The sequence below is a fragment of the Enoplosus armatus genome, chromosome 20 (assembly GCF_043641665.1).
Source record: "Enoplosus armatus isolate fEnoArm2 chromosome 20, fEnoArm2.hap1, whole genome shotgun sequence".
Lineage (NCBI taxonomy): Eukaryota > Metazoa > Chordata > Actinopteri > Centrarchiformes > Enoplosidae > Enoplosus > Enoplosus armatus.
In genome coordinates, this window is record NC_092199.1 from 10309028 (window position 1) to 10331411 (window position 22384).

The window sequence follows — 22384 nt, forward strand, 5'->3', positions numbered from 1 at the left end:
TATAGGTTTTAGATCTGTGACACACATTCAAGACATTAACAAAAACAAACAAACTGACAGAGACAGATCTATGCCATGGAAGACTGATAAACAGATAAATGGCATGGAGACATTGGAGACATGGAAAGTGGGCTTGAGTCTTCTTTTCTGGGCAGGAAGTGTACTTTAGCACTCGGGTGGCACCCTTTGAGGAGTGGCTAATGATTAAAACTGCCAGTGGAAGACACCTGAGCCCTTATCATCCAATGTTTTAGGGCGCTAAAGCCTCGTCCGCTTGTAGCCCTCACTGGCTTTCTTTCTTGTGGTGAAGTTTCGTCCTTAAGTACTTTTACAATGGCTCGAGAATTCAAACTCCTCTCTGTCTTTTGGCTAGTTGCAGCCTGTATTGGTGAGTCGCCTGATTATTTATATTAACTTTAAATCCTAAACATCTTTGGTAGTTGTTGTCTCTGATAAATGATCACAAGTTCAATTATCAGGTAAACTATATAATTGAGGGAAATATTCCTGTCTTGTAATTCTTCAGAAACTCTGTCAATTTTTATAGATTAAAGGTTTTAGGTTTTTTGTCAAATAGAAGTAGATTTACGGGTGCTTTTATTTATAGCATTGTATGGCTTATGATCCAGCGATACCCTTGTAAGTGGGAAATAGAAAGCTACCAATGATGTAAGACTGAGAGCTGGCAGGATAAACGTCTCTTGGCTGCCATGATCATCTGTCTCCCTCAGTCACAGTAATTGGAATTAGTTCCCAATGTATTTTTCTGTTGATGCACAAGAAGAAACCTAGGCATCATTGTCGCCTGTTTTTCACCTATCAATCAATAGTTTAAAATGAAGGCACAATTTGCGTAGTTGCTTCAAGCTTGGCCTAACAACCATTTTTTAACCTCAGGATTGGTTTGGTGCACACACAATCAAATGTAAATATTTGACTACTGTGTTCGTGCAGACAATCTGTGACAACCTTACCTTATGACCCTGTTGTTACTCTACCTTCCTTTGGAAGTCTACTCCAATTAAGGAAGTCTCTTTGTTCCCCTTAGACCCTTCAGTACTTTCTTGAAGCCTAAATGAGCTTTGAGTGAGCTTTATGGGGCAGATGTAGGACCTGTTATCTTTAGCGTGAAAGACCTTAATTGGCCCTTGTTTTCTATCCAATTTGCATACATAAAAAGGAAATGCATATAACAATGTGTATTGTATTTCACTTTATGTTTTTGTTTTGTTTTGTTCTCATTAAGGCATTTTACATCCTCAATATAAATGTGACAAATTGCTCAAAGAAACTTTGATCTTTAGTTTGGATGTGATTTAGAGTCAACTCTACGCTTTGAGGCTGCTATACAATTAAACATATCATCAACTTTGGGTAAAGGAAAAGCACTGCCTATAAACCCATAATTCATGCTGCTGTATCATAAAGCTCTATATCATACAGTATATCATTTGATCGTGATATGCTGAGTGGCATTGGCTTTTTGTTGATAATTTCATGGAGACTTTTACAACTGATAAATCATTATCTTTTCCTCCTGTAACCCATGCCATCTCATAGATTATCTTGCCAGATGTGGGGGAAATCTGTTAAATAGAGTTGATTTTTCTTGTTTTCTAAACTGTTGGCATTTCAAAGTTAGCTGTTGCCAATTGGCAGGTTATCATTTACTAACTGCTGGATTGTACTGTTTTAACCAGTTTTAACAGATCAGAATAATCCAACGACACCTACTACAACCCCAACAACACTTCAGTCTACTACGACACCTGCTACAACCCCAACAACACTTCAGTCTACTACGACACCTACTACAACCCCAACAACACTTCAGTCTACTACGACACCTACTACAACCCCAACAACACTTCAGTCTACTACAACGACACCTACTACAACCCCAACAACACTTCAGTCTACTACGACACCTACTACAACCCCAACAACACTTCAGTCTACTACTACGACACCTACTACAACCCCAACAACACTTCAGTCTACTACGACACCTACTACAACCCCAACAACACTTCAGTCTACTACAACGACACCTACTACAACCCCAACAACACTTCAGTCTACTACAACGACACCTACTACAACCCCAACAACACTTCAGTCTACTACGACACCTACTACAACCCCAACAACACTTCAGTCCACTACGACACCTACTACAACACTTCAGTCTACTACAACACCTACTACAACCCCAACAACACTTCAGTCTACTACAACAACACCTACTACAACACTTCAGTCTACTACAACACCTACTACAACCCCAACAACACTTCAGTCTACTACAACACCTACTACAACCCCAACAACACTTCAGTCTACTACAACAACACCTACTACAACACTTCAGTCTACTACGACACCTACTACAACACCAACAACACTTCAGTCTACGACAACACCTACTACAACACCAACAACACTTCAGTCTACGACAACACCTACTACAACACCAACAACACTTCAGTCTACTACGACACCTACTACAACCCCAACAACACTTCAGTCTACTACAACGACACCTGCTACAACCCCAACAACACTTCAGTCTACTACGACACCTACTACAACCCCAACAACACTTCAGTCTACTACAACGACACCTACTACAACCCCAACAACACTTCAGTCTACTACGACACCTACTACAACCCCAACAACACTTCAGTCTACTACAACACCTGCTCCAACACCAACAACACTTCAGTCTACTGAGACACCTGCTCCAACACCAACAACACTTCAGTCTACAACGCCTGCTCCAACACCAACAACACTTCAGTCTACTAAGACACCTGCTCCAACAGGTAATTCCACCTGTGTCCAAAACTGTGATTTCCTGTTTCCAAGATGTCATTGTTTTTAGGTGCTCACATAATGCTGTAAACGCTTACATTGTTGTGTGTGTGTTCTTTTTCTGACTTTAAAGACCCTTGTGATCAAGACCCATGTGGCGATGGAAGCACCTGTGAGCCTCGTGCCAATCAAGACTTTGTATGCTTGTGTTTGGCTGGTGATTTCTTTAATAACGTCAGCAAAATTTGTGAGAATGGTGAGTATTTGTTTGCGTACCATGAGAAAACAATTCAATCAACACTAGTCATAATAGCAAAGTGTAGGCCTGTATGTATCTGTGGTATGTAGGGGGACCTGGTTACACAGGACTAGTATTATCTAGGGATACTGTAGTTGATTATTTGTAATTAGCTAGTTTCATTGACATCTGGTAGTATCAGGTCAGTCAAAATTATAGGCACCTTTAGAAGACCAGCGCCACATTAGTAATTTCATGAAATATTTACAGATACAGTTCAATAGTTTGGGCAATATTCACACATATACCGAGAGTTAGATGAGAAGATCATACGACTCATCTAACTCTCAGCAAGAAATCGAACAAGTATATTTCCCAAATTGTTTAACTATTCTTTTAAACAAATGGTTATGACTTGAGTGTATACACAACATTCCTGAGATGATATTTTCTTATTTTAGCTAGAGTTTTCCCTGGACAACTAGACCTGCCTGGATTAACATACAATGCCATGATGAGTGTCAAGACATCACCAGAATTTCAAAAAGCAGAGAAATATATTATTACTCAGGTAAGCAACCAGTTCTCTCCTATTTTTATATGGCGTTTTTTTTCTTTGTTCATTTTTTTAAATGCTAGTCTTGGAATACAGGCAGGTAATGCATACCCATTGCTTGTATGTATTTTTAATATCCCTCGTCTGCTTTACTAGTACTTTGCTATTTTGCTGGATTTAATTTTTCAGTAGATCTTCAAACCAATAGCTAACTGTGGCTGTTGTGGAATATCTTGTGCAACAAAAACTACATCCATCCTATCATGTAGGAATTAACAACCTTTAATGTTTGATCACAACAGTGATAGTTCATCTAACTCATCTGTACTATACTTAGGTATTAAATCTGATTTGTGTAATGAATGTTCTATGTTGATACACAATGTCTATCAAAGCAAAATAATCCTAGGAGTCAAATCGATCCAAAGGGGCAGTGCATTCAGATGATGGCCTAAACAAAATGGTATTTTTTCCAAATCACAGCTCTCAACTACTTTTGAATCATCTGTTGGTTACTCTGGATCTACAGTGCTGAAACTACAGTAAGTCACAGAGTGACAATGTTTACCACCTGACTGTCTATCCATCTAGAAGCATACTTCCTACAGTGCACTTACAATATATTGCACTTAATAATTGCAGAATATAATCAGTAATCAGTAAGTGTGATTTTTGCCTATATAGGCCCATTACAAACAGCAAGGGGTGGTCAAGGTCAGAGACTGGGGTCAATGCAACTGTCGACATCATCTTCAAACCAAATACTGACATCAACACAACGGGCGTTATTGAACAGATTCAAAGTGCCACATGTAAAGGCTGTCCACTGGAAAAAGCAGTTTACAAAGGTAAGAATATTACACTTATTTACGTGACATTTTAGGATATATTTGTCATTAGCTGATAACATCTTATATCCAGTCTTGTGTTTTTGGCTAGTATCGGCATAATACACATGCACACTATGGAATTGGCCATACCATTTGGATAATGATAGTGGCCTATTATTATTTAACATAGTGTTTGCTAAATTATTAGCATAGCTGTCTATTGTTGTGCAAATCCTCTCATTAGATAGGGTACTGGGTAAGATGAACAACTGGCCGCGTGTAGCATTTTGAAATAGTGCCAAAGCCGTGATATTAAAATCTGATTGCACATGTATTTATAGGCCCTCTGTCATTGCACATGTAGTGATCTTTGTACAGTGTGAAGAGTGTCATTCAGCCAATGAGTAAAACTGATAATGGTATTTCTCAGCTGCTATCATCATACTGTACATTTCAGTCCACAGTCCATATCATGTAGTTATTCTGTAGTTTTATGCATATTTTGTACCACTATACTTATTTGAGTTAGGTGTACTGAAACTATCTTATTTCATTTCCTTCATGTAAAGAGGGAGACCTGTGTAAAAAGAACCCCTGTGATGAGAAGACTACAACATGCTCATCAAAAGATGGAGTTTATATCTGTACCTGTAAGGAACACTACATTAAGACGGACTTCAGTAGCAGAATGTGTATTGGTAAGAGCATTTAAGGAGTGGGAGTGTGTGTATGTATGTGTGTGTGTGTGTGTGTGTGTGTGTGTGCGTTATATAATAACCGTACCTTTCTTTATCTAAACTACAAACTACCTCAACTTTTTCTACTTTTGCAGCTTGTCCCAGTGGCAAAATGACTAACGGTACTGACTGTGTCGAGTAAGTACTTAAATGTCATGGCATATCCTGAAAATCTAACAATTAGCATCTATCTAATGATTTAATTTCAAAAACATTTCATGCAAATCATAGCAAGGAGGGAAAAGCTGTGAGCCGTTGTAAATATGACCTGTGTTTGTAGAGAGCTTATGTATAAACAAAAGTGTAAAATGAACCATTCTTCTTGTCTTTCAGTTGTCCATTTGGTTATTCTGGTTTGAACTGCGATGAATGTGAGTATACAGTATGTGTTTGATAGTGAAGACAATAACAACAACAAAATGTTGAATTACATGACAATCTTTTTTAAAAATAAACATAAGAAACACACACTCCGTTATGCTACTTTATGTGGAATGGTAAACAACTTAAGCTATCAATTCATATAAATGTAGCCATCCCCTCCAATGCTGTGACATTATCTCCCTAAATCATGTTCATATTCAAATCATATTAATTTCAACACATTAATATCAGTGCATGACAAGGAAAATATGGTTTAAGATACTATTTAAGATTTTATTTGGGCTTGTCAATTTGATAAAGTTGAACTTTACGACAGGATGTCCATCAGTGTATGCTTATATTTATTTATTATATTTATGTATGTTTTTGAGCAGAAATGCTGACTCAATGACATCACTTGAGGCAATTTATCAGATTTTGCGCCACTCCACGAAGACACAAAAAGCTTTATAGTTGCAAGTTTTCTTCACAAGACCTGTTAACAGATTTTGATGAATAAAATCGGCGGAGTTCATTATTATGACTTTGGTTTGATTTTATTGTGATACACTTTAAATACAAGTATCATCGGAAAGTTGTTATTAAAGTCATGCCATAGTGTAGTCTTGTCATTGATGTCCTTGTCATTGTGTGTTGTTAGCGTGGCAGCTGGCGCTGGTAGTCGTCAGCTCTGTGGTTGGGGTACTGCTACTCATCACAGTCATTCTACTGCCGATAGTGGCACGCAAGTGAGTTTCTATCTTTTCATTCACCCACTTCCAATCATTCATTATTTCATCTGCCATGTCTTTGCCATGTTTCCCTCTCTCTCTACAAGTTAACCTTTATGCAACCAGGCACATTAATTATGAGCCTGTTTTATTGTGACAAGGTAGCCTGGTGTTTTTAATCTACTTTTAATTATTTTGGCCACAAACACATTTTGCAAATATTTTGAATCAAAGAGAAATCCATTTAAAAATGTAATGAAGACAATAATACAGATATTGTAATATATACTTTTGTTTTCTCTTTTCAGGTCCTCAAAGAAGAGCTCCAATAAGAACAAAAATGCAGACACTGGGAAGCCTTACGTCAGCCACCCTCCTGCCAAGGCTCCATTGATTAACAGCAGCTTAGCCAACAGCCAGGCAGCCTCGTTTAATGGGTCAGGCAATGGCCTGGCAGCGTTTGCCAATGCTGGCGTGCCTAGGATCCCTCGGGCCACACCCACCAGCAGCTGGGACAGAAGGACCAACCTGGAGATGATTCCGAGCAACAGCCGGCAAAACCTGGTCCCTGCGGGGAGGAACTCTGTGAGTATTCCTCTGTGTGTGTTTGATGTACAACATGGGAGGGTGGTATGGGTAACTTCAAGAAGTGTAAGTAGAATGCTGAGCAGAAAAGAAATGAAAATATTCAGCTGGGTAAGAGAAAAGTAAATCGGAGACATTTTGCCATTCTGTCATAAAGAAATTCTCTTTTTATTGTAGCGGTTCTACGACCACCAAGATGACATGACCCCATATGCCCAGGCTCGACCCCAGAGCAGCATCTATGCTCAGGCTCGACCCCAGAACAACCCCTATCCCCAGAATCGACCTCAGATCAACCCATATGCCTCAAGCCAAGGACATAGCAACCCTTACTACATGAACGACGATGGAAGACGGTTCAATTAATGCGGAGCCACAAAGGTTTATCCTACAGTGACATTTACCCAGATCAAAAACTTGTTCATGTTTCGCTTCTGTTTTTCACCCAAATAACTGTACACCATTAATATGCCATTATGGTAAGAGTTGTTTGAACAGAAGCATAATAGTTGCTCAGGTCTTGTGCAATGGCTGAAGAAAAGTGCAGTAATGAATATTACTATTATAAGCTGTCTTATCTTCACTGATCTTTGAGAAAGTTTGGGATATGAGTTACACTGTAGGTCTTTTCAAAAGTTTCTCAATATTTTTATTGTCAATCAATTAAAATATTACTTACTTAAGAATATCAAATTGTTTAGTGGCATTAAACCAGAAATATACATTCCATCTCTTGTATCACTCGTCTATGAATTTACAAGTGATAGTTTTGAATGTTGAATCTTTTAGATTCATGATGAGTTTTATGTTTAACTCATTTTGTTTTGTGAATGAGACGAGTTTCTTCTTGTTCTAATAGAATTTAATGAGTTATTCCTCCAAATCATAGCATGTTAGTCCCTCTATATATTTCATTGTAATTTGTGTAAAATGTTTACTACACTGAAATTGTTTGATGTTCTATTTTGTATAACTGAGAGTATATTTTGTTTATTTTTAACCACTTTCATGTCTGATTGATACCAAGCTGTCACTCAACAAGAAGAAAATAAAACAACATTCAGAAATATTTTAGCTCTTGTTGTACTGTATCATATGACATTTAATTCATTTCAACATTAAAAAAGGTTTAAATACATTAAACCCTATTTCAAAATAAAGAACCTTCCACTACTTATGACTTGTCGTGGATTCTTTCACGAAGGAATATAATAACCGAGAAGGCAGGTCAGTTTGCTGGTTCTTTCTTGTGCTTTAACTGACCGTTATGTTACAGTAATGATCAAAACATTTCAACCCTGACATCCTGGATGTACAGTATTGGATTTGCACACATGACATGTATTAATGCAAATGCAATGATGAAAGGTTTAAATATACCTATTTATATCAATATATTATGTTATTATTAACTTCTTCTGTCAAGTCAAATATTTTACCCCGCCACACCATCTGTGTGGAGGTGGTTGCAGTGTACCCTGCTGTCTACCCAACCACAGTGTGTTTTAGTTCTACCATTGGAGGGCGCCCAACTTTTACTTACACAAACAACTTTCAAAACAGTTGTGATGAAGACAGGGTCAACATACAATGCAATGCATTATGGTTTGTGTGTCCACAGGATTTAAGTTTAAGTTTAAGTTTAAGCTTTAACGTGTTTTTCTCCAAATTAACCTTCCTTTCAATAACGTAACGAAAAGTAACAGAAAGGAAAAATGCTTTAACGAAATAGACATTCCCACTCATGAAATATGAGTGGGTGTCAGTTTTAAAAGCATTGTAACAAATGTCTTTTCTCCATAACATGCAACAACAGAGAAACAGTGACTACATGCACAGCAGGTGTATCAGTGACTGGGAATACATGGTTTTAAGGAGCCGATCATCTTCAACACGCCTGTCACTCCTGCAGCATTTGCCACGAGATATTCAGGAAGAACAGCGACCACTTCTTGTTTTTGCCACAAAATGATATTCCTTTGTGCTATAAACTAATTTAGCAGATTTACTGTGACAAGGTCACACATTGTAAAATGCAATAAAGAAACCAGTAGAAGCTGCCAATGATTAGTTAACTGTGAATGTGATAGTATTTCAATAATGTGGCAATGATTTGATATTTATGTTGCACACAGCACCTTTAAGTTAATGATTGTTTTTTATCATTCTGCTCAAACAAGATGGAATTCATATTAAAATCTCAAATATCCATCTGCACAAATATAAATAAGTAATTATAAAGATACCTGTGTGAGTGGACAAAAAAATGTCAATGTCACATTTACCTGAAATAAATAAATAAATACAGAATAAAAGTAGTGTCGGCATAATACAACCCAATACTAAAGCACTGCTATTGTACACAACCACTTCCCTGTATGCGATTATAAAGGTTCTATCAATGATATTTATTGCAGGGATATTGTATTTGTTTGCAATTCATTAAACAGGTGTCATATACACCTATCGTACCATATCTTTGCCATTTGCTACACTGCATCTACCTGTGTGTCTATACCAGGCTTACAACTATAAAACATTCAGATTTAAATTATTGTTTATAGAATGTTAGAACTGATGAAAAGCTGGTGAAAATCACATTTGAATTAGACCTGAAAATAGACTCTCAGCCACAGTGTGTTTTTCTTTGGGTTACTAAGTAAATAAAGCATGTCACTTGTGCTGTAGTGTGTTGGTATTTTATAAATGGGTGTAGAAATAAAAATGTGCACATCTATTCTCAGGTATATAGTCTTTATTAACCTAGCCACAGACAGTGTTAATTTCCTGCCGCAGTGTTACACAAAAATGAGCAGTTACTTTTTCTTGCTGATGTAGACAACGTGCCAACAGGTAAAAGTTAATCTTAGATGAAGTTTATGTAAAGGAGTAAGCCATAAAAAGCTGCATTACTCCATGTCACATTATTGGTCTGCTGGTTTCTCCAGGTTATACATCTCAATCCCAAAGGCAGCATCTTCCACAGGCACATTCAGGTTAACAGAGTCAGATTTAGCATGAGCATACACACTTTGTCAGACTAACACCAGAATTAAATTATGGGCCTTAACGGTCTTCATCTTCTATCATTTCTACTGCTGTCCCAAGGAATTCAACTTGCTCAAGGTATGCGTATATTCTTGATTTTACAACAATACATTTTATACTCACCAATATGTTAAAGCTGAAAGAGGAATAATAGGTCAGTAGTAGGACTTTTGGATTTCTGCATCATCACAGTGACATTTTCACCAAAATATTGAGTTTGAAGGTTTTTCATCGTTCACAATTACTGTAATTTTTGCACAAAAATGTGAGATCCATGCTTAAATGAGATTTGAGTAGTTTGGCACCCACTTTGAACAAATTATTACATGCATTAAATATCATGCGATTTTTGACAATTTTAGCAGTTTTGAAATCATTAAAACTTAAGGCAATCGATTTTTAAAATGTGCACTTAACATGTGAAATTGAAATATTGTGAAAAGAATAAAAGGAAAAAAATGTACCTCCAAAGTATATTAGCATTTCAAAGTAAATCCTAAATTCATGCCTATGCAAGGTTTTCAGTAGTCATAGATTGACAACCCTACAATTTGTTATTGTAGTTAATTCAATGCTAAATTGTACAAAATACTGAAAAGTTATGAATGCACAAGCAATACAAAGTGCACATCTCTGTGCTGATTCATGGGCTGTATACTCCAAGGTCATAAGATGTTCATTCATGGTGAAGAATTAACTATCCTTTAAGGGCCGAATCACATGATTTAAGGTTCAAATGCTGCACACAGAGTGTGGCTGCTGCAGCTGTCATAAATATGGTAACTCATTTGTCAAGGAAACAATCAAATACTTTTAATTTAGGAAACGTGGACGTCTGACATTTAAAAATGCAACTATCACTAAGTGTATTTTAAACACCATTAAATGTGTAAATTGCCTCTTCAAGTAAAACTAAGCACACACCATGCCCATAAGATGAACAATGTTTTAAATCTATCCTACTGTCTCTGCAGGAAGTTGTGGCAGTGAGGAGTTTCAGTGCACTAGCGGACAGTGCATCAACATAGCTTGGAGGTGTGATGGAACTAAAGACTGCGCAGATGACTCGGATGAGCTGAACTGTCGTGAGTATTATAACCAATCACTGGAAACACAGATGGTACCAAACCAAACCATTATAAAAACCCAGTGTTTCCAGTGATTTTATAAATTCACCACACAGACAAAAGGTTTGCAGCAAAAAAGCAACCAAGAGAAGAGTTGTACAGAAACATGAAACTATTTAATATGAGTAAACTCTTCAATTGTTTTGTTCTTTGTGACAGCACCTCCATCATGCACCTCGCAGGAATTTAAGTGTGTAACAAGCGGCGAATGCATCTCTTTGGGATTTGTCTGCGATGGGGAGGAAGACTGCATCGATGGCTCAGATGAACAAAGAACCTGTGGTATGCAGAGTGATTGTTTACGAATGAAAGACTGAAGTTATATGCCGTAGATGTTGACATATTGACACAGCTTGTGTGGTCTATGAACAAGTAGTGCTGTGAAGTGCATTCAGAAGTATAGGGAACACACAGAGGACGAAAAGCGGCCTGCTTGTGTGCAGTAATGCAGATTAAAACCACTAGGTGGCCATATCATTTCAGTATAAAACTTAAGCCTTGCAATAGGAAAATGCGTGGAGTCCAAATGAAACTTGTAATGTAAACATGTAAATTAACTTCACGCCACAATAAGAATTTCTCTTATGTGAACATGAACATACTTGATATAAGAAAACAATTGTCCCAAACTTCATGAGATATTTTCTTTTTAGTTGGTTAGAAGAAAATGTATTCTGGACAAACAAAGAGGATCTATGATAATATCAATTAATATGTCGCAAAATTAATTTTACATTCAAAATTACTAGTCTAATTTCCCTGCCACCTAGCATTTTGAAATAAAACCCATTCACATGCTCTTGGTTCAGGTGCACAGACCTGCAACCCAGACCAGTTCACCTGCCAGGAGGGCCAGTGTATCCCCAGTAAATACAGATGTGACCGTGTAAAGGACTGCGTGGACAACTCTGATGAAAACAACTGCAGTAAGACTTTTACATCTACAATGAACACACTGCACTTAGATATCAGTTTACAACACTAATGTATACTGTCAGATATTTTGTGTACCCTTATAATCTCTAATAATTGAATTGATAGAGATAGTGTATTTGCATTATTGGGGAGAAAATTGATAGTCAACAGAATAAGCTTGTGTTTTTTGCAGACTATCCAAGTTGCACTCAGAAGACATGTGCCAATGGGGCCTGTTACAACAACTCTCAGCACTGCAATGGGCTACAGGACTGCAGAGATGGCTCAGATGAATTCAACTGTAGTGAGTAGATAAAACGCACAGAAAACCCCAGTGTTATATTGGCAGTGAGGGTTTTGCATATACTTAATATGGGTGTTCTATTCTGTAACACTGAGAGAAAAAAAACCTGGGCAGCATTATGTTTCCTCCAAAGTAAATAGTTGCTTAGGATGATATAGTAGGAATAGAGCCGGTACTTCTGTACCTGAACTTCAGTTTATAGGTCTACAGCACATGCGCTCAGACCAAATAAAAGTTAATTGTTTACATTAAAAGGAGTTCATAGCTCTCGTGGTGTAGAGATGGATACTAGGATGAAAAATTCTGTCTGCTGAAAAATAAACGACCATGTTGATCATGGACCTATGAGTATTGATAAAGTTGATCTAATACACATTTGGACCACAGCCAAATACCAAAACATTGTTCTCTGGAGGTGACTTGTTTATATTCAACAATGTTATCTTATAATAATGATAATAATAATTATATTATTATCATTATTATTATTATTATTATGTATCTTATTTTCTATTAGATTTGACGAGATGACAAAACAATCATATTTTTCTTGTGTTGTACACTGTAGCAGGGAGAATGTCACTTCCGGTCGCCATCTTTGTTTTGTTTTAGCTAGCTAAGTCAAAGAAAAGGTGATTAAAAACATCTTCGTTATTGAGCAGCAGACTAAATATTTTTCATTCCAGCTGGATAGAAAAGTAGTTCAAGAATCTGGAAATGTCTTCAAAACAGCCGAAAGTGTTGTTAAACGATTTTAGGGGATTTTACTAAATTTGGCGTCTATTTATCTTTGATGGTAAGTTAAGTTGAATATATCGTTAGCTAGCCAACGTTAGCATAATCGTCAATGCCTATGAGGGGCACAAACTGACGTTGGAAGCCATATCATATGTATGTATTTGTTCAATTCTTTCCTCTAATGCATTTTCATTTTTTTTCTCACAATATTATCATTTTATCTTTGTAGCTATTGTTCCGGGTTTTCTTGTTTCCGGTGACAGAATTATACAACAAGTTTAAACACTAGCTTCCTCATGATTTTGGTGACCCAGAAATTGAAACGTATTCTACTGTTGCTTCAGTTTAGGTCGCATATAGAGTTACTTTGGTTAGAGGTAGTTTCACTTCAAGTGGGCCTCTACTTCACTACAGTTTCTAAATTTACGGTGTTTTATTTTCAGCGACAAAGCACTGTCCCATCCACCAGTATCAGTGTGCAAATGGCTACTGTATTCCACATTCCTTCGTGTGTGACCACTGGGATGACTGTGGGGATAACAGTGATGAGCAAGGCTGTGGTAAGACAGAGTTTTAACAGGAGTGCATCTCTAATGACCATGGAGCTGTTTTGTCTCATAATTTCAACATTTTGACAGCGTTATCTTGTTACAAGACCCAACCTGTTATTCAAACACAAAGGGAAGAATTACAATCCCACTAAACCAAAATTCAGCATTGTTTTCTTATTTTAAGGTTATTCAACAGTTTGATGCAATGTCCAATGGTATACAGCATCTAAATATTGTATTTTGAAGCTACAATAACGTTTTCAAATCATGTAATAATTGTAAAATTAAAGTAAGATATCTGTCCCACAAGATATCCAAAATCATTTATCATACATTTCAGCTATTGGAAAATTTGCATATGCATTTGTTGCGTTCCAAAACAGGCTTATCTAATACAGTATTGTATTTATTGTTAAGAAGAGTGATTTTTATGGCCAACTTGATTGACATTACTGTTTGTATGCCCATATGTTGTATAGTTACAAATAATCAGTCAAAAAAAAAGGGTTTGGTGGAAACCAGAGTAAATGTGAGTTCCAACTATTTATTTTCTAGTGTTTCAGAGCTGCAGCGGCAGTCAGTTCACATGTTCCAGTGGCCGTTGTATTCCTCAGCACTGGGTCTGTGACCAGTTCAACGACTGTGGGGACTACAGTGATGAGAGAGGATGTGGTGAGAAAACATGGGTACCTTGGATAGATTTCATAGGGCAAGTTTTTGTTTTAGTGGATACTGTAGAGTTTAGGAATCCACTGTGTAAAAGTTAAAGTTCATATTCTGACACATCATCAAAATAGAAAACAGTTTTTTTGCATCACTAAAAATAGTGTGTGGAAATATTTCTAATTCATAATATAATCGCACGTGTGGCTATGATTTTTAGACAGTAACTCTCGAGGCTGTTACCCTGGTGAGTGGGGATGCCCTAGCTCGACACTATGTATACCAGTGGGCAAAGTGTGTGACGGCAAACCTGACTGCCCTGGAGGAGCAGATGAGACCAACTCCACAGCACAGCAAACATGCAGTAAGTAAGGGATGGAAATTCTTCACATGTGTTTGAGAAATCTACACATACAAGTCCCACATTAACTACAGAAAACTTGCAAGAATGTTGCTATGTATACCTGAAATATTCTACAGTGAAAATAGTCTGATCAAACAAAACACACTGAATTGAATTCAAATGAACTGAATCACATGTTGCCTAAGTGAGAGAAGTCTGGTCATGCGCACACTTGCAGCACTTTCATAGGGCTGTAAGTTTAGTTGCTCATAACTGTTTCTCAGAAGTCAGCAGTTGAGACTGTGATATGATCATAGCCTTTGCATTCCTTATCACTGCCTTTGCACATACCTGGTTGAAGATTTACTTGTTTCAGGCAATTTTCCAAGGGCGAACACTAGTGGCCTCCAGACTCAGTTGATGATTGCTATGATGCTGGTCATGATACTGATAATGATGCTCTGGCAGACAAAGCAGTGTAGATGATGAGGATCCAAACTAAAAACCTTAAACTCTAACCTAGAGTTGACCATGATTCATATGATTTTTACTCACAGGCCTGGAGCAGTGCTCCACCTTGAGCTGCGAGTTCCTCTGCCACCCATCTCCTGAGGGAGGTGCTTGTACCTGCCCTGATGGTTTCATTGTAGCCAATGACAGCCGTTCCTGTGTAGGTGAGTGCCATATATTATATTTGTTTGTTTTTTGGACATTTTCCTTTAATGTATAGTGACAGATGAGAGAGACAGGAAAGGTGGGAGATAGAGAGGGAATGACATGCTGGAATTGAATCTGGGCTGCTGCGGTAAGGACTCAGCCTTTGTGCATGGGACGCCTGCTCTACCAAGTGACTATTCAACAAAACAGCACTTAGTAAGAATAAGGTGAGGGATGGAGTTGGTTCCTTTCTGAGATCTCCCAACATTGTTGCAGGATCTGTGGTCATGATTACTTCCAGGGTAACAGAGATGCATAACAGGATTTCAGCTTTTAAAGTATCCCTGACCTTTAGTCTTAAACTTCAGCTTGTTTTGATTTAGCTTTTAACAAGAGTCAGCTTTGAAAAATTACTGGCTTAATTTAACAGCACTCTGGTTTCAAATTACTGGTATAGATCCTCATCCTAATGCCTAAATCACTGTTTGTTCTATTGCTCAGACTATAATGACTGTCAGATCTGGGGGATCTGTGACCAGCTTTGTGAAGATCGTCCTGGGACACACCACTGTAGCTGTGCTGATGGGTACTTCTTGGAGCAGGGTCATGTCTGCAAAGCCAATGTGTCAGGTACATGGAGTCACACATCACAGAGTGGCTTTATACATGTATCTGCTGCTACATAATCTTTGGGGTGTATCAAAGATCAAGTTAAGGAGACTTTAAAGTGACTATGCAATCTCTGGTGTGTCATAAGGAGAGATCATGATTCAAAATCTGGACAAGAGCCAATATTTAGTAATATAAAAGTTTTTCAACAGAACATTTACTAAACGTTCATGTTTTCTTTACAATGACACAGATGTTTTTTCTGAAATATGTATATATTTTTTGTATAATTTTAATAAATATCCAATGTAACTATAACTTTTTGAAATACATTCACTGCTGAGGTCTGGTATTTGTGTTTTCCAGCTGGGTTGCCGCAGCTCATTTTCACTGACGGGGGTGATGTGATGATAGCTGATATACACGGGCGCTTTGTCAGAACTCTGGTGCTGTCCCAGGGCAAAGGTTACGCTGTAGGGGTGGCGTACCACTGGCACAGCGACACAGTCTTCTGGAGTGATACATATACCAAAAAGGTCAGTCTGGATCATCATTGTGTAGTGAAATTTATGAATACAGTATTCTGATTCTGATTTGTGATTCTCCTCACCTCCTTCATAACTTCTTTACATGATTGCAAAACACACAGCACTTCTGTATCTGCACCACTTTAGTTCAGCAGCAATCATTTCTGTTGGCCTTTGGGATGCTGTACTGGAGCAGCTGTGGCTTACATGCTTTTATCAAGGGCACTAAAGCAGAAGTTGAGTTGGGCAGAAAAACCTATTTATCCCCAAACCCTTTCATTCTTTTCCCAGGTATACTCTGTCAACTACAACGGGGGTAACATGAAGGAGGTTCTGACTGCTGCAGTCCACAATGTCCAGAACCTCGCTGTGGACTGGGTCAACTTCAAACTCTATGTCTTAGAGGCCATGGTGGAGCGCATCGACATGTGCGACTTTGATGGAGGGAATCGGGTCACACTGGTGGCTGAAAACCTGCAGACTCCTCATGGCCTCGTCCTGGACCCTACAGTGGGGTGGGTTTAAATGCCTTAGTCTTTCAAAGCTGCTTCTTAAGCTGTTGCTGACAGTGACACGCATGTGGCAAACCATGTCAGCAATCGTTACATGGGCTGCATGTTGATAGCATCTGATCCTGTTAAAGAACTCTATAATTCTATTACACCAAGAGTTTTTACATCCACTTGACCTGCCATCATGTAGCTTATATAGCACCTTGTTAAGTCTTTATTTTTTGTTTGTTTGCAGCTACATGTTCTTCACAGACATGGGCATTGCCAGTGAGCAGATGAAGCTCGAACGTGCCTTCATGGATGGCAGTAATCGAGTAGAGCTGGTGAAGAGTAGACTTGGCACTCCAACAGGAATTACCCTGGATATTGTCACCCAGAGGGTCTACTGGTCTGACAGCCACTTTGACACGGTGGAGACTGTCACCTACAGTGGCTTGGACAGGTAAAGGTTGCACTGAAAATGTTGTCAGCCATTTAAGATTTCTCCTAAACTGGATAGTAACTTAAAGCTAAAAAGGGAAACATTGACGCATCCATGTTGTGCTCTCCTTGATGGCCATTCTGAGGTGTTGTTGTTTCCCAGGAAAATAGTCCTCAATGGTGGAACCCAGGCTCCACATCCGTTTGGAATTGCTGTGTTTGAAAACCACGTATTCTTCACTGACTGGACCAAGATGGGTGTGGTGAGAACCAACCGCTTCAACGGCAGCAACCCAGCACTCCTCTATCGTACCGCTAAGCGTCCGGGCCATGTTGTAGTGTCACACCCTGTCCTGCAACCTGTTGGTAAGGAGACACGCTCCCAACGTGTAAGAGTCAGATTGAGTTCAGTGATCAGAGATGTCCCAGTGTTGCTGCTGCTGGCATAGAATTAATTCCTACTTAACCGAATGTTGTGTAGTGCAACCCACTCTCTCCTTCCGTTTAACACCAGATACACTCGTTTTGTTTATACATTTATAACTACACCAATATGAAAAACAAATGACCACATCTGTCATGTCCTACAGTGATGAACCCTTGCGGCAGACACAACGGTGGCTGTCAGCACATTTGTGTACTGAGCCACCGCTCCGACAATGATGGTCTGGGCTTCCGCTGCAAGTGTCGCCATGGTTATGACCTGCAGCCTGACCGTCGAACCTGCTTTAGTGAGTTTCTCTTGATTGAGGGCAAAATGACCTGATGTTAAGTCTGTTACTCAGTGCACAATATTTTCTGTGTTCTGCTGTCGGATGTACATCTTTTTAATTATCTATTTAATTTAATTTAATCAATGTCAATCAAAGGTATGTATTTAAAACACTTCGTTAATCAAGGTGATGCTATGATGACTTTGGCCGTCTCAATCTCAATTTCTTACAACAGACGGTAAAACATGGTGACATTTAGGATTAAATTGTTTAGACAATATGTGTACCTGCTAGTAACCACCAGCACTCACTCAACAGAGGTGAAGGACTTCTTGTTGTTGGCCACCTCTCTGGGGGTGCGGGGAATTCCACTGAACTTATCCCTCCAGGAGGACATCACCCTGCCCCTCACGGGGCTCGGGACGTCTTTCTCTGGCTCTGCTGTGGAGTTTGACGGCAACGAGGAAGCCCTTTTCTACAACGACAGGTCCAGAGGCCTCGTGTATAAATCGAACCTCAATGGCACAGGTGAGTTTTTATTACATTTGTGTTATAAAGCACCGATACAAGGGCACAAAGTGAGATCACGCTTAAAAACATTTGTTTCAGTTGTGAAAAATGAATTTATAAGTTAATTTGTTACCCATGGGATATAATCATAGTATTAGATTTTGTCTTTCAAGGTTATATTCTTAATCCTGTGTGTCACACCTCACTGTATTGATTTTCTTTATACATTCTCAGTCCAACAGATTTTGACAGGCTACAGAGTGGGAACAATTGACGCCATGGCTTATGACTGGACCTCCAAAGTCTTGTTTTGGACCACATCCACCTACAAGTCGGTGGTTGCCTTCAGAGTCACAGACAAGTCCAGACGAGACATTGTGACGGGATTGAGGAACCCAAAAGGAATTGCAGTGCATCCCAGTGCTGGGTAAGCGCTCAAATATATCAGATTTAAATACTGGAGAGAAATTGGTTTGCTCTGAGGACATTTCAGGTTGCAGAGACAGCAAGGGAATTAAACACATTACAGCACATTTGACGGTTTACTGGTTTACAACCTTTGCACTTAAATATCAGTATTTTCAGTATCACTTTGAACATGGGTGTTTTTTACTGTAATCTACTGCATTACTCCACTTCTGAACAAAAAATACTGGTCTACTGATATTTTATTTCATTTAAATAGTCCAATTAATGTCAGTAACAGCCATAACTGAATACATTCAGGCTCCATGGTTACATTATGACACTGAACAGATCTCTCCTCTTGTGTGTCTATTCAAATGTTGATCCACAGTTACTTGTTTTGGTCTGACTGGTACCGCCCAGCAGTCATAATGAAAGGCTTCACTGATGGCAGCAATGCTGTTCCTCTGGTCAACACAACACTGGGATGGCCGTATGGACTCGCTGTTGACTATGTGTAAGCACAGTGACAGGATTACAGGTTTATGATGTGATTTCAGTGAACAGTATTCCTTCATACTCACTGGTTAATTCCTTGTGATGGGTCTTTGACAGGATGGACAGGCTATACTGGGTGGATTCCCAATTGGACCAGATTGGTCACATTGGCATTGAAGGATATGACAGACAGACGTTTACCAATATTGGCCAGATCACCTCACCCTACTCTCTAACAATTTATTCAGGTGGGTTTCTTCTCCCACTTAATCTAGTACACCATGCACAATATTATTCAAATTGTATATGAAATTATTCAGGTTTATCTTCAACTTTGACACAATAAAACTCAAACCCAATTCCCAAACTATAATATTTGCATTCAGACTAAAACAGAGGGTTACTTAAATGAATGTAATACTGCCTTATTTATTATAGCATTTAGCAAACGCATCCAACACAGTTGCACACTACTTATTTTTGCTCATAAAAGCCATTTACTGTGCCTGTTCTAAAATTACTGTAATAATTATAATGTAATTGTAATGTAATTATATTTTGTGAATGTGGATTTTTTTTTTTACTGGTCTTTTTTTAAGAATGCTGAACTATCTATTTCTTGTAGACTACCTGTATGTGTCCGATACAAGGACCAGAGCAATATTCGAGATGAGGAAAAGGGATGGAGGAGGAAACATAATGATCCGACAAGGAGTCACCGGCATCATGAATGTCAAGGCCTACACTGCTGACCTTCACAGCAGTAAGTTTACACACAGGGAGGCAAATGGTTTAACACTCCCGTCCTACAGTAACTGATGCTGCCAAGTAAAGTAAAATTCTGACAGTTTAGATAATTGACTGCAGGGCCAGGGCGATAGGTGAGCAGTGAGTCAGCCAGATAAAATAATCCAGAAACCCACTGACTGCTTCTTCATCATCCTCCTGTCAGCGTTCACCAGCCGGTGCAATATGGTACCCAACGGGCGCTGCAGCCACTTCTGTTTCCCGACTCCCTCCTTCAGTCGAGTGTGCGGCTGTCCGTATGGCATGAAACTTCAGGCCAATCAGAGGGACTGCATCAAGGACGATTCTGTTCCCCCGCCTGATAACAGCTGTGGCGACTACGCCTTCGAGTGTGATGAAGGACGCTGCAGGCCCAACTCCTACCGCTGTGATGGAATCGCTGATTGCATAGACAAGACTGATGAGGCAAACTGCACTGACACAGGTGAATGTAGAGGAAAACGTGTGTGTTTGAGGAGTAGTGGAAGGAAATCATTGAGCAAATGATTGTATTAATCCAACCGCCTGCCTCATATATCTTTACCAGGGGCGACCTGCTCTCCACGAGCGTTCACCTGCAACAACAAGCACTGCATCATGTCCAGTTGGCGCTGTGATGGCATGGACGACTGCGGCGACGGTTCTGATGAAATAAATTGTCCCACTCGTCTCCCTACCACCTGCGCTGCTGGCTACTTTACCTGTGACAACAACAAGTGTATCTCTACAATATGGTTGTGTGACGGTGACAATGACTGCGGTGATGGCTCTGATGAACACAACTGCAGTAAGTATACAGGGACTGGCCATTTTCAGCACAGTCACCTCACTCAATGTGTGCAAACAAATATTATCTTGTAAATGAAAAGTAACCAAATTCTGATAAATGAGATGTACCTGTGATTGACAGATTCAACCATCACCACATGCCCTCCTTCGTACTTCCTGTGTCCCGACCACCGTTGCATTTACAACTCCTACGTGTGTGATGGAGACCAGGACTGCCTGGATGGCTCTGATGAGAAAGACTGTGGTAGGAATCACTATAACATCAGTCTTTGCTGTGTTGATTATTTATGAAAGACAGACCACCTCCTCATTCAGCCATATAGATTCATTTTTGTTCTTTTTTGCAGTTGCATGGAGATAAATTAAATTTTTCTGTTTACTTATCTTTTCCCTCTTATTTTTCTCCTTTCCACCTTAAGAGTTTGCCTGTTCTTCCTATGAGTTTGCCTGTGCCAGTGGGGACCAGTGTGTCAGTTCGAGGTATCGGTGTGATGGAGTGTTTGACTGCAGGGACCATTCTGATGAACGAGACTGTCGTAAGCTACCACCGCTGACTGACACTATAGATAATAAATAATGACTGCTTGCGCCATTTGAAATTCTGTCAGCTTTATTGTTGATATTTTTCAATCAGGTAGAAAATTATTATTGACATGAATCAATGAAAATGCTAATTAATACACATTACACCTCTGTCTTGATGTTCGGTGTTTCAGTTTTCTGTTGGTGAGTTGCTGTAGTTTCTGAGAGAAAGCTGCAGTTTCATTGTTAGAAGTCATTTTTAAATATTTGTTGCTCCTCCAGCCACTCAAGGTCCAGGCCTCTGCCACAATGACGAGTTCCAGTGCCAGACCGACGGTTTCTGCATACCAGACGAGTGGGAGTGTGACGGCCATCCAGACTGTGAGGACGGATCTGACGAACACAACTCCTGCCCGCCTATAACCTGCAGACCCAACTATTTCCAGTGTACCAACAAGTTGTGCATCCCGAGAGGCTGGTTGTGTGACGGCGACAACGACTGCCGGGACATGAGTGACGAACAGAACTGCCCCACCCCTCCATTTAGGTGTCCCTCCGGACAGTGGCAGTGTCCCACCGACCAGGTGTGCATTGACCTGGACAAGGTGTGCAATGGCCAGCGGGATTGCCCCAATGGAGCAGATGAGTCACCTATCTGCAGTGAGTTTTAATTTATTCCTAAAAAATGTAATAAATTGAAATTATGTTGTATATGATTTAAAGAGTGACATGAATAATCAAAAAGTAATACAACAACGTAAAAACTTAAAATATATATATATATTATTAAAATATAAAAAAAAAATATAAAAGACTGTAGGACATTAACTCAAACGTAGCATCATTTAATGTAGAATAAAAACAAACAAAATGGACACCAGAAATCAAAA

General features: G+C 39.1%; 2 protein-coding genes across 2 annotated transcripts in view; both read left to right on the forward strand.

The window, feature by feature from the left end:
* The first annotated feature begins 333 nt into the window (after positions 1-333).
* On the forward strand, positions 334-7223 carry muc13b (mucin 13b, cell surface associated). Its single transcript, XM_070927465.1, has 12 exons — positions 334-388; positions 1757-2704; positions 2951-3073; positions 3517-3626; positions 4095-4153; positions 4296-4459; positions 5011-5139; positions 5274-5316; positions 5512-5549; positions 6203-6290; positions 6581-6857; positions 7035-7223. Exons 1-12 carry the CDS (start codon positions 334-336, stop codon positions 7221-7223), a joined length of 2223 nt encoding a protein of 740 aa, XP_070783566.1.
* Positions 7224-9916: 2693 nt separating this feature from the next.
* lrp2b (low density lipoprotein receptor-related protein 2b) overlaps positions 9917-22384 on the forward strand; it is a 39897-nt gene continuing 27429 nt past the window's right edge. Inside the window, exons 1-25 of the mRNA XM_070927717.1 lie at positions 9917-9983; positions 10880-10990; positions 11192-11314; positions 11842-11958; positions 12141-12251; positions 13433-13549; positions 14096-14212; positions 14424-14567; positions 15104-15220; positions 15705-15833; positions 16179-16348; positions 16631-16854; positions 17087-17293; positions 17435-17637; positions 17862-18002; positions 18303-18512; positions 18729-18921; positions 19291-19416; positions 19515-19645; positions 20023-20160; positions 20350-20628; positions 20731-20970; positions 21094-21216; positions 21392-21508; positions 21777-22154. Coding sequence (XP_070783818.1) covers positions 9917-9983; positions 10880-10990; positions 11192-11314; positions 11842-11958; positions 12141-12251; positions 13433-13549; positions 14096-14212; positions 14424-14567; positions 15104-15220; positions 15705-15833; positions 16179-16348; positions 16631-16854; positions 17087-17293; positions 17435-17637; positions 17862-18002; positions 18303-18512; positions 18729-18921; positions 19291-19416; positions 19515-19645; positions 20023-20160; positions 20350-20628; positions 20731-20970; positions 21094-21216; positions 21392-21508; positions 21777-22154 — 4033 coding nt within the window. The remainder of the gene's footprint in view (positions 9984-10879; positions 10991-11191; positions 11315-11841; positions 11959-12140; positions 12252-13432; positions 13550-14095; positions 14213-14423; positions 14568-15103; positions 15221-15704; positions 15834-16178; positions 16349-16630; positions 16855-17086; positions 17294-17434; positions 17638-17861; positions 18003-18302; positions 18513-18728; positions 18922-19290; positions 19417-19514; positions 19646-20022; positions 20161-20349; positions 20629-20730; positions 20971-21093; positions 21217-21391; positions 21509-21776; positions 22155-22384) is intronic.